General features: G+C 39.0%; 1 protein-coding gene across 4 annotated transcripts in view; it reads left to right on the top strand.

Annotated features, from left to right (window-relative positions):
* The window catches only part of LOC131430220 (adenylate cyclase type 6), a 387,241-nt gene that overhangs the window by 295,559 nt on the left and 75,285 nt on the right, over window positions 1-16,397 (top strand). For all 4 annotated transcript variants that reach the window (XM_058594974.1, XM_058594977.1, XM_058594975.1 and 1 more), the window contains one exon: window positions 8,450-9,044. In XM_058594974.1, coding sequence (XP_058450957.1) covers window positions 8,450-9,044 — 595 coding nt within the window. The remainder of the gene's footprint in view (window positions 1-8,449; window positions 9,045-16,397) is intronic.

The following is a 16,397-nucleotide window of genomic DNA, read 5'->3' as shown; positions in this document are numbered from 1 at the left end:
ACTTTTTGATGAAAAAAAGTGCCGCCAATGCAAAAAAAAAAATGGCTTGATGAGTGTTATCCAGACTCTGCACAGGGCGAAGCAACAATTCGTAAGTGGTTTGCAAAATTTCGTACTGGTCATATGAGCACCGAAGACGATGAACGCAGTGGACGTCCAAAAGAGGCTGTTACCGATGAAAACGTGAAAAAAAGTACGGGTGTGTAATGTCAGAGACATAACTGGATGTCGTGAATACGAATATGACACGCTTTATTTATGCTTCCGAATTCGAATTGGTAGTTCATCGATTGTTTGAATTGTGCAACTTTCCCCTCTTTCATTACTAGAAATTGAAACGATGCGCCTAGACTAAATTACATCAAACATTCTGAAACGCAATTAAATATTATGAAATAAGCAGTATAGTTCTTTATAATAAAAAAATGGTGACGATTTGAGTTAGTTCAGCACGCAGACTCTGAATTCTAAACCCATATTCCAGAACTAAGCTCTAAAACATGAAGACGATTTTTCGCCATGACTACCAGAATGGGTTTTATAGAGTACAGTAAAGTAAATTTCCGCATAATTCTTTAGGAGTATTATTATGGTTCTAAAAAGAACCGAATAGAAGAAGTCTGGAATAAAGAACTGGATCCTGAGTTCAAGAACTAAATTTAGAACCAATAACAGACTCAGAATCCAGTTTCAATTCTAGAATTGCAATTTCGAAACTCAAATTAGTTCTGGAATACAGTTCCAGAATCCAGTTTCAGCACGCAGGCTCTGAATTCTAAACCTATATTGCGGAACTAAAATCTGAAAATTGAACTTCTCGTTACGACTACCGAAAACCAAATGATGGCAGGTGCTCTCTCCGTCGCTGCTCTCGCGATGGCAGTCTTCTCGCCTTGAAGGCCAGCAAGCGAATGAGAGTTGCGACCTGAGCGTTTGAGGTTTTAACCACGTAGAAGGCGCTCTCTCCGTCGCTGCTGGTTGAAGGTTTAACTCCCACGACGTCTGCTTCCATCGAACGCACGAAAAGAAATGATCGATTTTCACCACGGTTCCCCTTTTATACGCATTCAGTTGAAGATATGTGCCTGACTACCTCAAAATCGTCGTCCTTGCGCGAAAAACCCAAGCGAAAGTAAAGAGTTTTCGGCATTATTTTGAAATTTTGAGAAAACTTAATTTTTGAATTGTTTGTGGTTATCTCACACTGTTCAAAATATTATCCTAAATTCCTGATCATATTTTTGATGAAATGGTGAAAGAATTATGTTGCTACCATTAATACAAGTCGAGATATTCACGATTAAGTTCTGCCCATTCTTCCATATGGCTAATTTTGAAAAGGCACCCGATAGTAAAGTAAGTCGTATTCACGACAAAATCCACAAAATGATTTTCAATGACCGTAAAGTGAAGTTGATCGAGATAGTTGACACCCTAAAGATATCAAAGGAACGTGTTGGACATATTATTCACGAATATTTGGATATAAGAAAGCTTTGTGCAAAATGGGTGTCGCGTGAGCTCACAATCGATCAAAAACAACAACGAATTGATGATTCTGAGCAGTGTTTGGAGCTGTTATATCGAAATAAAACCGATTTTTTTCGTCGATATATAACAATGGACGAAACATGGCTCCATCACTTCACTCCGGAGTCCAATCGACAGTCAGCTGAGTGGACTGCACGCGATGAACCGAACCCAAAGCGTGGAAAGACTCAACAATCGGCCGGTAAGGTTATGGCATCTGTATTTTGGGATTCGCATGGTATAATTTTCATCGACTACCTTGAAAAGGGAAAAACCATCAACAGTGACTATTATATAGCGTTATTAGAGCGATTGAAGGACGAAATTTCGAAAAAACGGCCTCATTTGAAGAAGAAAAAAGTTTTGTTTCATCAAGGCAATGCACCGTGTCACAAGTCGATAAAAACCATGCTGAAATAGAACGGATTGGGCTTCGAATTGCTCCCTCATCCACCGTATTCTCCAGATTTGGCCCCCAGTGACTTTTTCCTGTTATCAGACCTCAAGAGAAAGCTCGCTGGTAAAAAAATTAGAAGCAATGAAGAGGTAATCGCTGAAACTGATGCCTATTTTGAGGCAAAGGACAAATCGTACTACAAAAATGGTATCGAAAAGCTGGAAGATCGCTATAATCGCTGTATCGCCTCTGATGGCAATTATGTTGAATAATAAAAACGAATTTTGGCAAAAAAATGTGTGTTTCTATTAAACGATACGAACTTTTCAGCCGAACTGTTATAGACATCAATGTAGAAAATAAATCATATTTTGTGTCAAGTACCATGGTAACGAATATATACTGAAATCTGATCTGAGATGAAGTGAACCTTATCATTGCAAATGTCAAGGACAAGGATATTTGAAAAGAACATATCTTGCCTGCAGACGATCGCAGACAAGTAATTCAACCACGGTATGAAAGCTCTTTTGAAGTAGTTTAATACGTAAGTAGTCCCAGCTGCACCTTTCTGCGCATTTTTGATGATAGACAAGTTGGAATTTTGTTCAAAAAAACATGAAAATTGGCTCTATTTCATTAAACTGAAATGATAGCAGCATAGTATGTTTTAGAAAGTTGTGTAGTTTATAATGGAAAAAAAATTTTGTATAACATGAAAACACATATAAATTGAAAATATATATGTTTTCTTACAAAAACTGGTATCTGGATACCCTTTTCAGAAAATACATTATATCTTGAAATACACTTAAGTTACGGGAATAGTACCTTCAGCAAACTTATTTGTAATAACTTTCTGCGCTTTTTTTTAGTGTCGAAGTAACTTAGCCTCTATGTTCGCCCTGAGCTAAAATAAAAATTTTATCTCACTTTTAGGGGGATTAATCACATAAATAAAATTTACCAGAAGATGGCGTGTATCATTCTGAGCAACTTTGCTGAAGAACCTCAAAAACCACGATCCTATGAGTTATCAATTAAGAGCGTGAAATTGCGCTTTTGAACCACTGTGCAACGGAACAAATTGGAGGTCCAAACTCATTCAACAACTCCGTTATCGTCCGCCAAAGGCTGGAAACCGATTCCGTCGAACTCACTAATCAACTTCCTTTGGTTATGTCGGGATGCTCTTTCACAACCAAACGAAAATAACAAAACTAATATTATCATAGTAACGACAAATAAAGTTACCAATTTAACACATTTTCGGTTACTTCCATCTTTCAAAGCAGAGTAGAAGGCTGAATTGATCGATTGATGAATTAAAATATAGATCGGTTTATGTGGGCAGGGCCGGCGAAAGAGGTGAGTACGGTGGGTAGCACTACCCACCCGAAAATTCCAAAGGTGGATAAATACCCACCTGAAATTTCGAGCAAAAAACAATGGTAATATTAGTATTATTTATAATAATAGGAATAGTTTTATTGTAATGCGAAATAATGAATAAAATAAAAATTGTATAATGCTAGATCTCAAGGTAGAGCAAGGATGTGAAGATATACCGCAGAAAGGTGAGACGTGACAAGGGTCATTTGAGCAAGCAGAAATCTTTAAATAATTTAACTTTTCCCTTCCAGCAGAGGAGCCGAGCTTAAGCATCTCATCAATGCGAATCGCTCGAGTCTCTGATATACCGGAAAATAGCAATAAAGGTCTTTTACTCTTTACATTCCGAACCGGCAGAAGAAGAATGCAGTAGCAAGTAGAAAGTAACAACTTTTGGTAGCTTTGCCGGAATAGTAAATAGTAGAAGACCTTCATCGGAATTTTCCGGCAGATGTTTAATGTCGACTCCTCTAGTAAAAAGTGAAAGTTATGTTACTAAAAGGTTTCTGCATGATAAAATGAACTGTACGCGATGCTCGCGTTTCGAGCGATGATGTCGTTTTTTTTTTATTTAAAAGACATTTTTATTCAGGCCTATTTGCGTACAAGTTTTACGTGGCCGATTGAGCCGATTTTTCAAATAAATTTTTTTTTGTATTCGATCTTGTTGTCACCCTTTTTCTAGGGGGAGAGGAGCTTCCATTTCCCTCCTGCGAGGATTGAGGGGCACTTTGTTCGTGGCTCGTCTCGTCGTCCATTGACGCATTGGTGGCATTGTTGATTTCCGTCTTCTTTTCGTTTTCCTTGTTATTCGCAGTCTTGATCTCGTTGCTAGTTACTGTAGAAGCGCCTTGTTGTACATTGGTTGCAGTTGCTGTTTGGTTAGATGGTGAAGGTGATTTTGAGACAGGAGCACTGCATTCACTAGTTTCCGTTGTTGAGCGGTTGTCCTAGTTTTTGTTTATTTTATTTGTTTTCGCAGTTTCAGTGCAAGGTTTGCCGTAGTGTGCAGGTTGTTCACAAAACTGACATGTAACCAGTTGATTTTCATACGTAATCAGCGTTTTACACGGATGTATTCCATCTTGACCACAAACGATGTAAGATGGAATTGCTTTACGTAGTTGCATACGTACCACTCGCACGCCATTCCGGATACCCGGAAAAAAATTCCGCCATACTTCCCTTTCGATGGAAAGAACTTCACCGTACTGCGACATGTTTTCCCGAACGGACTGATAGCAGGGAGCGTACTTCTATTGCATTGTCCATCATGTACACTGGGATTTTATATTTAAAATTGTCATGATCAACACTATGCACCTCGTTGTTAACCGAAGCGAATGCAATTGCATCTCTTTCACGTTTGAACATAATGTACACACAGTTAGACGCCTTGTTGAATTGAATTACAACTTACATTATTAGCGTCTAGCGTCACTTACATTATTAGCGTCTAGATGCATTCGTTCTTTAAGTAAGATTTCAATTTCATTTGCTGCTGGTCTAACTTTGCAGCGCTTGAAATCAATACAAATTGAATTTGGTCTTGTAGGCCAAGTTTCAGGCTTTGTTAAATCGTATTTGCCCATTTCGTATACTCTATTGTTCACTACACTGTATTGTCTTTGTTTCTGTTGTCTCGACCGTAAACGATTTGCGACTCTGTCTGATGAGATGCGAGCACGAACTGGTGATGATGTCGTTGAACTATTCCTTATTGCGCATTGCTGCTGCGCGCTGATTTGTTGTGTGTGTGTATAAACGCTAATGATGGGCAATACTATTCATTATGTTTTTAACCATTGTCAAGTGAAGATCGGAAATAAAACCTGAAGGAAATAGTAATCTATTCATTAACTGGGGAATGAAAGGTCCAGCCGGTAGCAAATGGAGAATCCTAGCTGATCAACAGGGCGATCAGAGGTAGCTTCACAGATACTAGTATACAGACGCGTCCCCTCCGTGTGCGGCACACGCATTGAGCGTGATTGTGCCTGTTTGTGATCGCTATTCGCCTGAATCCCAGGTGAAGTGCATAGCTTCACGGAACGACCGAAATTAGCTCTGCGCCTAATTCGTATTACTGTTTTTGAATTAGTTGATTTTAACAAAAAAATTTCCAAAATAACTATAAAATTAGTTAAAATTGAGAATTTACTTTGCTAAAAATAACTCTTATTTTTAGAGAATGTGTTTAGTTGGCGAATATTCTGGACACAAACCAGCAATATTTCAATCCAACACGAAATTCTTATTGACAACTAATTCTTGTTATCAAAATCAGAAAATTTGTTTCTATTTATCTATCACCATCATTACTGAAGGACACCACAAAGAAAACAAAAATGAAATTGGTTTTATCAACAAGTTCATTAGCCAAAAACTCAAGAGAAGTGTCAAAGCAAAACAATCCATTAAAAAGCTAAAAAGGACAGCCTTGTTGAAACTGCTTGCAAATTGTTGTGATGTTTTTTGCATGTGTTACGATATAGCCATATATGAATTTCTAAACCGATATGTGAAGATGACGTAAACTCTTAGTGGAAAGTGTATTTATACAGAATTAGTGCGCATTTGAAGCGATTGTGCGTAATAATGCTTTTACGCGGAACAGTGAAGTGAGTTTCGTATGTTGCAATCTAATTGTATATGTCAAATGATGTTTTTTGTATCTTCCAACCTGCCGGGCGACGCTGTCCAGTGTACTACTTTTATTCGGTTTTTGTTTTCCGAGAGCTCGAAGTTTTCAGTGAGTGAGTCGATTTCGCGAAGTCGAATGAAGAAAACAGCGATTTAGAAAAAAATTTCAAAAAGAAGTTTATGTTTCGTTTATGTCTTTTTCTCCAATACAGCATCGTATTTATGCCCGTTAATATAGAAAAGACAACCGCGACTAAAATTTTTTCGGTTGTAGTGTGCCATCTAGTGGCTAGTAGTCATTACGGTGTTAGCGTTTTTTCGGTCACAGAGCGCCATATAGCTGCTAATTGCAGAAACCAATTCAACCATTTATGTTGGTTGAAAACAACGTTTTATTTCTCTAATTCAACTAAAAAATTAGTTGAATGGATATGAAGTGTGCCTTAGCTAAGAAATGACAGCACGTTTAATTGGTGAATTCAACTAAAAAAATAGCCATTTCAACAAATATTTTATTATTATTAAGGGAACTAGAATTAGAAAATCTAAATTAGCAAAAGTAAGATTTTTTTAGTTGTCTCAAAAAATAACTAACTAAAATCAGAAAATCAACTAATTTTTTCGCCAAAATGCTGATTTCGGTCTTTCCGTGTTATGTTGCTATTGCGCAGCGGAACTACCTCTAAGGGTATCGTTTATTTATTTACTCAATGAATCATTGAGAATTGAAAAGAGTTTCGATATTCTGGAAGAAATTATTTGAGAATCCTTCCACCTTGTAAGAGTTGAGCTTGTCGATGCAGTGAATCATTGAGTGTGCCGTGGTCCTTCGTGAGAGAACTAAAACCGGTAATTGTGATGTGCACATTATCTGGCGGAGAATCATCGTGCCGAGGCTGGTAGCTATTTTGTGGTTAGCTATCATTCTTCGATCATTGCCAAATATTTTTCCCTGGTGTGTGGATAAGTTGTCGTATGTTCGAGCCCCGACCTGGAAGGATTCTTAGTGTCAGTAGGATCCATAGTGCTAGCCATGCAATGATTCTGTACACTACTTACCACTTCTCAAGCTATTGCTGGAATCACGCGGTTTTTCTCTTCAAAAAGCAATGTTCTAGCAATATACGGAATTCGTTATTTCCATATTTCATAGATGAATTAGTAATGTCACCTATAAGTCGGAAGATTCAGTGTTCGTAGTGCTTTTGATGTTTAATTTTGACCCATGTTCTGGTTGGGTAAAATTAAAAAAAATTAAATTTCGTAAAATGAGGTTAGTTTGACATCATAAACGTTATCTTCAGGTCAGTCGCGGGACTTTTTGAGCAATGTGTTATGCACATCAGTGGCTAGACTGTTTATGGATTTGGTTTCTGTGCCGTTCAACTCGCGCGAGACACAGTGGTACATGAAATTTTCGAAATCGAAAAAAAATTTTTGATGCCAAAAGGCTTAGAATTGCATGAAACGTCGAGATTTAATGTCAAATCGAAAAAATCGAGTTTTTGGGATTTCTAAGTCTCAGAGAGACGATTATTTCGAAAATTTTTTTTTCGAAATAACACTAATTCTCGACGTTTCATGCAATTTTAAGACTTTTGGCATCAAAAAAAATTTCCGATTCCCTCCTATGGTGCTTTTTCAAGATCGAAAATTTTCTAACTTTAACCGCTGGGCAGCACCCCGTACCCATGTCCGATTTACCTCAAATTTAGCATGAGAACTTTTTTCGAAGTGCTAAAACTGTTGAACAATAGCGCTTTACTAAATTAAAGGTGATCCCAAAATATTGGCACCCTTATATACATTAGAGCGGTAAAAAACAACGTGTTTTGTCGGTAACGTCACTTATACCATTATATCTCCGGAACCTAAAGTCACAGCCATTTGGTCTTCGAACTTGATCAATGGTCCGATAGTAGCTTTGAAACGAGCATAAGTTTGTTAAAGTCGGTTCAGCCATCTCTGAGAAAATTGAGCGCGTATGAATATTTGTGAAAAGTGCACACACATACACCTACACACACACACACACACGGACATTTTCCGATCTCGTCGAACTGAGTCGAATGGTTTATAACACTATGGGTCTCCGAGGCTCCGTTTTTCCAGCAATTCTAATACCTTTCTATAGAGAAAGGCAAACGGCAACTTTGCACTTTTCAGGGATAAATATAATTTTCATTGGAATAATGGAATACTTCAAAATAGTGGGTCGTTCCCCCCGGTATGAAAAATTTCCCACTTGGGTTTAACATGTTTCACTGGCCCTGTGTGTGGGACCTTGGGGTATTATAATATGAAATGAGTCTTTTCAAGAAAATTCCCTGAATGCTGGCAAATCTAGCGAACCAATCTAACTTCTATTGAAACCATTTCCGAACTAATGTGACACCGCAACATTTCACCCTGAGAACGAGATACAACCAAAACATCAAAATACATTTTCCTATCATTCTAATATCGGTTTTCCTTTCCACTTCACAGATGGTTGGAATTCATCATCGTCGTCGTCGTCGTCGTCGTCGTCGCAAGCGATATCAAGATTATCCCCGTCGGTCGAACCGCTGCCCGAGCAACTTCCGCCGGGGCTATTAACGGGGGCAATCACCAACGGTAGCTATCACCCTTCGCGGCCCCCGGCAACGGACCGGACCGGAGGTGATGAGCTGGAAAGAAAAACGGCTGCCGCTATTTCCAGTGCCACGCGTAGTAATGCCATCATCAGTGACACCGGGTGGAACGACGGTACAATCATCGGTGATCCGCACGAAGGTGGCAAGCGGAAGGCGGCCGCTCGAACAAGTGAAAGTTTTCACGGTAAATTGTTTCCTACCGTCGCCGACGATGCCGCTCCTGCCGGAGTGGTTTCCCGAGGTGACGAACACGATGACAGTGTTAACACTGCTGTAATTAATCACGACGGTACGATTGAGGGGACAGCCGGGCTCGATGTGTGGCAAAGTCGTCGAAGAAGAAGAAGGAAACGAAGACGAAGCCGGCTGGAAAGTGATAACGCTGGGGACAATTCATTGGTTGGACAGGAGGAGGAAAAGGAGAAAGAGAAAAATGTGAACCGCAGGTAAGCCTCCCAGACCGGTTGGAGTTCTGTTTTTGCCGTAGGTCGTCGTTCGAAGGTTGGTGGAACTTTCTGTAGGATGTATGATGCGAAGTAATGAGAAGCAGAACCATGAGGGTGTGAATGCTCCGATAAGACCCGGGTCCGACACGTTGAACACAAGCTTGAGAGGGTTACACAGGGCTTCCGATTCAATTAATTTCAATTGACAATTTGTTGTTTTATCTTATCAAGCTCCGTGGAAAATTTTCGTGATACAGCAAAGACTTATGGGGGGGGAGTTTAATTGTTGTTCGTGGGAGTTTTAGGTAGCCGAAGGGTGCACGAAAATTGTTTCCTGTCAAGTCTGTTCGAATGAATTAGTACAAGTTTTGTTAATCGAGTTCGAGAAGACTAATTGACTTGTTCAAACTCCTAACAAAGTTAATACGAAAGATTCCCGATAACCGACTTTTACTTTGCTTCGGGAAACGTCCAACAGATTTTCATTAGATTGTCCTCTTCAAAACCCAAACCCGGATCGCCAAAATGGACGTTCCGCGGTTTCACGTATGGGTTCCTGTTTTGCAAAACAATGCTACGAATGTAAACCTAACCTCAGTTACGATGGCCACCACACTAATTTTGACCGCGCTGTCAGACAGCCAATTGTTGTCAGTACACATTTGATTTCACAGCTCGGTGTTGTTGAAACTGTGGTGGTTGGAAACGGAAAGACCACCGGCATCGGCAACATCAGCGCTTCGACATTCGTGTCATTGGAGTATGTACTCAACCGGAGCTGCCACAATTCCGTGCAGTTTCTCACCCGAACGAAAATAGCGTAACGTTGCGTCGCGGCGCGGTACCAGCAGACTACGACAAAAGCCCAGTTGAGTATGTGATGATGATCCTTTGCCAGCAGTTGGATGACATCGGTAAATAATGACAGAATGCAGCTAGAATCCGTGTTGCACAGCTTGACGGATGAGTTCGGATAAGCATTCATCGCATGTTTTGAGAGACCATTGACAGTCCAAGAATATGCTGCTATTTGCTTTGGCAAATTTTGAGCCTCACTTGACAATTGAATCCAAGCAAGCCAAGCCAAATGCGGATGTTTTATTCAAATTGTTTATGTTTATATTCCATCGTTGAATCTCAATGTACAAAATTATTCAAACAGACACATTTATAAATGCTGGCCTGTTCTTATATTATCAATATTCATTATTTCGTTTTCCGACTACCTGACTTTTTCGGGCGTAATAATAAATTTGCAATTTAATTCGATCATCCGCGTAGGCTATGCTGATTTCAAGCCAGCAGAATTGAAAGAATCTGCGTTTTTTTAGTTCGTTTGTTATTTTTGGCATTAAAAATGTCTTACTTTTACTGTACGTGGCCGAGTGTCAATTTAAATTTAGAAAACTAGCCGCGTCTTTTGTCGTAATTTTGAACGCTAATAACTCAGTGATCTATGGATGGATTTATATAATTTAACTACCAATCGATTTGAAAACATATAGCTTAAACATGTATGGTTTCATTATTTCTATCGTGCACTTTTGATAAATTGGTTAGAATCGACCTATGCTTCCACTAACCAATCACAACAGCACGGAAAGACCGAAATCAGCATTTTGGCGAAAAAATTAGTTGATTTTCTGATTTTAGTTAGTTATTTTTTGAGACAACTAAAAAAATCTTACTTTTGCCAAATTAGATTTTTTAATTCTAATTCTCTTAATATAATAAAATATTTGTTAAAATAATAAAATATTTGTTAAAATGGCTATTTTTTAGTTGAATTTCGCCAATTAAACGTGCTGTCATTTCTTAGCTAAGGCACACTTTATTTCCATTCAATTAATTTTTTAGTTGAATAAGAGAAATAAACCGTTGTTTTCTACCAACGTGAATGGTTGAATTGGTTTATGCAATTTGTAGCCATATGGCGCTCTGTCACCGAGAAAATGTTAACACCGTAATGACTACTAGCCACTAGATGGCACACTACTACCGAAAAAAATTCAGTCGCGGTTGTCTTTTCTGTATTGGCAGGTATAAATACGATGTTGTATTGGAGAAAAAGACATAAACGAAACATAAACTTCCTTTTGAAAATTTATCTCCTAAATCGCTGTTTTCTTTATTCGACTTCGCGAAATCGACTCTCTCACTGAGAACTTTGAGCACTCGGAAAACAAAAACCGAATACAAGTAGCACACCGGACAGCGTAGCCCGGAAGGTTGGCAGATACAAAAAACATCATTTGACATATACAATTAGTGTGCAACATTCGAAACTCTTTTCACTGTTCCGCGTAAAAACATTATTACGCACAATCGCTTCAAATGCGCACAAATTCTGAATAAATACACTTTCCACTAAGAGTTTACTTCATTTTTACAAATCGGTTGGGAAACTTATATATGGATATATTGTAACACATGCGAAAAGCATCAAAACAATTGGCAAGCAGTTTCAACAAGACTGTCCTTTTTAGCTTTTTAATGGATTGTTTTGCTTTGACACTTCTCATGAGTTTTTGGCTAGTAAACTTGTTAATAAAACCCATTTCATGTTTGTTTTCTTTGTGCTGTCCTTCAGCAATGAAGGTGATAGATAAATAGGCTAACTGCATATCTCGAAATAGCGATTAAAGCGACACCTTGTGAGGGCTGGCGTCGTCAGCGCGGTACTCTTTAATATCCTTAGCCATGGTTTTACAAGCTAAACTCGACTATTTTAATTAATATTATTTGCAAAATCAGATGAAGTATGAGCACGGTTATTGAAAATCTCTTTCAAACCGTAAAATTTTCTAGTTTCCGTCATAAATCGTTGAGGAAGGGAATTAAATAAGGAAGAGCGAAATGAGAATGGGTTTCTCCAGGGAACTGTTTTGCGCACCAATAGCTAGCTAAAACGCGAAAATTTGTATTATCCCGTTTTTTAGGTATCTTTACTTCTTGTCGATTCAGGAAACTCGCGTACAAAATCGATTAAAATATATAGAAAACAAAAATGTGTTCCACATTAAAAGTTTTACTCGAATTTTATTCAGAAAATTAGAAATACAAGATAATTAATCAAAATCGATATTGTCCCCATCAAATTCACTCCTATCGACAGCAACACACTTATGCTAGCGCTTGATCCAAACCTTTTTTTGTGTTCAGATTTCGGTATGGCCATTAGTGCCATCTGTAATTTTTCCATAATCTTATTTCGGGTGCTGAAACGCATTCCACAGAGCGGTTTCTTGAGTCGACCGGAAAAGGAAAAGTCGCAGGGAGCCAAATCAGGTGAATTCGGTGGTTGCTGTATGGTATTCGTTTCAGTTTTAGCCAAATGTTCACGGATAACGATGGCATTATGAGACGGTGTGTTATCGTGGTGTGAGATCCATGAGTTGTTTGCCCACAAATCTGGTCTTTTTCGGCGAATTGCCTCACGCAAACGTCTCGTAACGCCCAAATAATACTCCTTTTTGATGGTCTGGCCTTGTGGAAGGAATTCATGATACTATAACAACAGTTCGGCTGAAAAGTTCGTATGGTTTAATAGAAACACACATTTTTTTGCCAAAATTCGTTTTTATTATTCAACATAATTGCCATCAGAGGCGATACAGCGATTATAGCGATCTTCCAACTTGTCGATACCATTTTTGTAGTACGATTTGTCCTTTGCCTCAAAATAGGCATCAGTTTCAGCGATAACCTCTTCATTGCTTTTAAATTTTTTACCAGCGAGCATTCTCTTGAGGTCTGAGAACAGGAAAAAGTCACTGGGGGCCAAATCTGGAGAATACGGTGGATGAGGGAGCAATTCGAAGCCCAATTCGTTCAATTTCAGCATGGTTTTCATCGACTTGTGACACGGTGCATTGTCTTGATTGTGAGCTCACGCGGCATCCACTTTACGGTCATTGAAAATCATTTTGTGGTCATTGAAAATCACTTTACGGTCATTGAAAATCATTTTGTGGATTGTTTTCACGTTTTCATCGGTAACAGCCTCTTTTGGACGTCCACTGCGTTCATCGTCTTCGGTGCTCATATGACCAGTACGAAATTTTGCAAACCACTTACGAATTGTTGCTTCGCCCGGTGCAGAGTCTGGATAACACTCATCAAGCCATTTTTTGGTATCGGCGGCACTTTTTTCCATCAAAAAGTAGTGTTTCATCAACACACGAAATTCCTTTTTTTCCATTTTTTCACAATAACAAAAGTAGCTTCACTCAAAATGCAATATCTCACAAACTAATAATCAGACAGCTGTCAAATTTATACACGTATCTTTTGAAGGTTGGTACTAACTAAAAATGGTATGGATTTAATTCTAGTGGCGCCCTCTCATAGAAACGATACGAACTTTTCAGCCGATCTGTTATAATGATAATATCCCACGAACAGCAAGAAGTACTTGTGTCTGGTTTGACGATAATTTTTTGTTTTTTTTTATAAGTTATGTTGAATCATACAAACAATTTGATCTCAGACCCCTTTTTGTTCGGGACACTTAGAATATTCACCCTCCTTAACATTACCGGTATGATTATCTCTGAAGTCATAAGTTTTCATAAAGAAATATCGTTTCTGGATTTGATCAATTTAACTTGTAACCCCCCTTATTAGATGCACCAACTAGATCCTTATCCAGAATATCTCTTTCAGAGCACCTTTGAATCGAGCAAAAAGAGTATTTATGGCTGTCGAAATGTATCGATTCTTGTAAAATTAGATAAATTTCATCTCTAGTATTCGCTAGTGAACTTCTCACTGCTGATATTAGTCATGTTGGAATAATTTCACTAACTATCGCTCAAGCAAAATTGGTGAATTATTCTTCAGTGATTTTGCTGATGGATGATGTTTTGTCAAAAAAAAAATTTCAGAAGAGATTTTTGAACTATTTTTTCTTTTTAATTCGCCATATTTCACATCTGTCGCTTAGTTGGTTCAAAACTGGTCATAATTTTTCCCAGGAAAAAGTTGACACTGATTTTAATGCACAAACATAATGATGCAGTGTTATTGAAAGATATTGAGATTCAAAATTTGATTTTCCTTTCTTGAAACTTATGTTTTATATTGTTATTCAATATAATATTGTACATATAAGAAACCAAACGAAAGCAAATAGTTAATAGTTAAATAGTTGAAATGAGTGTTACAAATCACCAGGAAACGCGATACCAAAACCCAAAAATAAACAATCATGATTCAAGGTAAACTTGGATTTGAATTGCATATTTTCCACTTTCATCGCTTTCATCATAATAATCATAGTAGGCTCAGTGCTTTTTGACGATTCCGACGCCACGGAACATCACCACATCGTAAACCAAGTCAACGCTGTTTTCCACCATTCCGTGATTGCCGCCATTGCCAGTGATTTGTTCGAGCACACTTTAAAGCTAACGAAACGAAACGGGCTTTAAAGCACAATAAAACGCCTATCAGTAGACACCCGTTAAAACAATAGGCCCATTCGTCGACCGAACAGGGAAAGAGGGGGGCTATTTTTAGTCGCTCAGCACAGTGACAGCAGGCGGTTGTGGTGTGATCTTTTTTTTCCCTCTTGTCCCATCCCGAGGCAAAATGGGAATTCGATTGCACTTCAAAACAACCACCTGTTCGTGGAAAATTCGTTCCGGGAAACGCCACTTGAACGGTTATTTACCGTTGCCTTCTTGTATCGATTTGGTGCGTGTCGGGCGCGCGATACGTTTTGGGAATTCCGGGACCCGGGGTCCGGGATACGGGTGTCGCATTTTGCCTGTGCTTACTTTTCCAATCAATTCATCGTCATGGCAAAACATCACCTCGACTCGTCAGTCAGCGGCGGTCGTTGGTTTCATTTTCCTGCGGCTTTTTCCACGGACCGAGCCGTCGTGATGAAATAGGAAAAAAAATCCCCATGTCAGGACTCTGGCACCGGGTGATGCTACCTCGACTTGACATTTATTCACTCGGTCCGTTCTCTGTTTCATGCCCTCGGGATGATTGCACACTGGGTTCGTTTTGATGTTCATGCATAATTCGAACGCCAAACATTTCCATGAATAAATGACACCTCGTCCGTCGGCTTGCTTTTGTATCTTTAAGCAATTCCGGTTTTTCTCGTGAATGTGTAAAAATTTCATTGAAACAAAAAATCACCGACGTAGAAGACGGTAGGATGGTGCTTCCCGGACTTATCCGGACAAAGCGATCCATCTCAAGGACGGCCGATAACAGGTGGTCTGTGGTTTGTTAATTCCTTAAGCTGCTAGGCAGCCGGTCTGTCGTCCGGAACACATGCCATTTTGCAAGGATAATAAATTACAGTGGATCTTACGATGGGCCAACCGCATTTCCGTTCCCCGGACGGCACAAAACTATCCGGAAGAGTATCATCATCACAACAACAACGGCAACAACCGCCACCAGACGTTCTTTGTGTGGGCCTAATTAGTTAACCGAGGTGTCCCTGGGGAACTGCCACTCTAGATAAACGATCCGGACGGACGGATGGACGGAAAACAGAAAGGGGTCTCGGTCGCTAAGTCGGTTTATTTATAATTTCTTCTTCGCCACCGGGAAGGGAGAGAAACGTCAGAACACGGGCCCGGCAGTAATTAATTAATTATGACTAACGACAGCGTAGGCTGCTGCGATGGAGGACTACTAGATGAAAACGAAACTGACATTGTTTCACTTCAAACGAACGTCAGCTGAGGGTTAGCGATTTTTTTTTGTATCGCCTTTTTTCATCTTCGCAGTAGAAAAAAACAAAACCCAGCCGCCTCCTTCAAAGCTGAGCGGTTTCACAGGAAATCCTGATTTTGTTCTTAAATTTAATACTCTGGTTTGGATATCTTTGGGGCCAAAACTGACTAATTTTATGATCAGTTTGCTATTTTGACTTACTTTTGAGAAGTCAAGGAAAAATTTAGTAAAATTTTGTAGAAAACATATCTCAAAAACGGTTCTGATGTTTTCGGCAATATGTTTTAGGAGTTCATTTAAAAATTCGAATACGTGAATACGAATAAAACTGGCATTGCTTTTTTCACACTTCCGAATATCGATAATCAGACGTACTAAGGACTGTTCCAGAAAGTATGGACGCACTTTGATTTCGCTGTAAATAATTCACAAAAGTTAGATATCCAAATTTTATTCGATATACTGATAATATTAGACTACAACAACAGAATATTATTCTCAACATTTGCTACTGAGCCATTGTAGACTAGCTGGCGCACCTTCTTGCGAACGTTCCTCATTAAATTCCGTACAGACTTCTTTGCGACAAGTTTTGACAGTTTTATCTTTTTCGAACTGTTGAATGGTTTCGGCTGCCGAGACATGTTTCTT

This window comes from Malaya genurostris, chromosome 2 (assembly GCF_030247185.1).
Source record: "Malaya genurostris strain Urasoe2022 chromosome 2, Malgen_1.1, whole genome shotgun sequence".
In the NCBI taxonomy this organism is placed as follows: Eukaryota; Metazoa; Arthropoda; class Insecta; order Diptera; family Culicidae; genus Malaya; species Malaya genurostris.
This window is presented reverse-complemented; position numbering and strand designations above follow the sequence as displayed.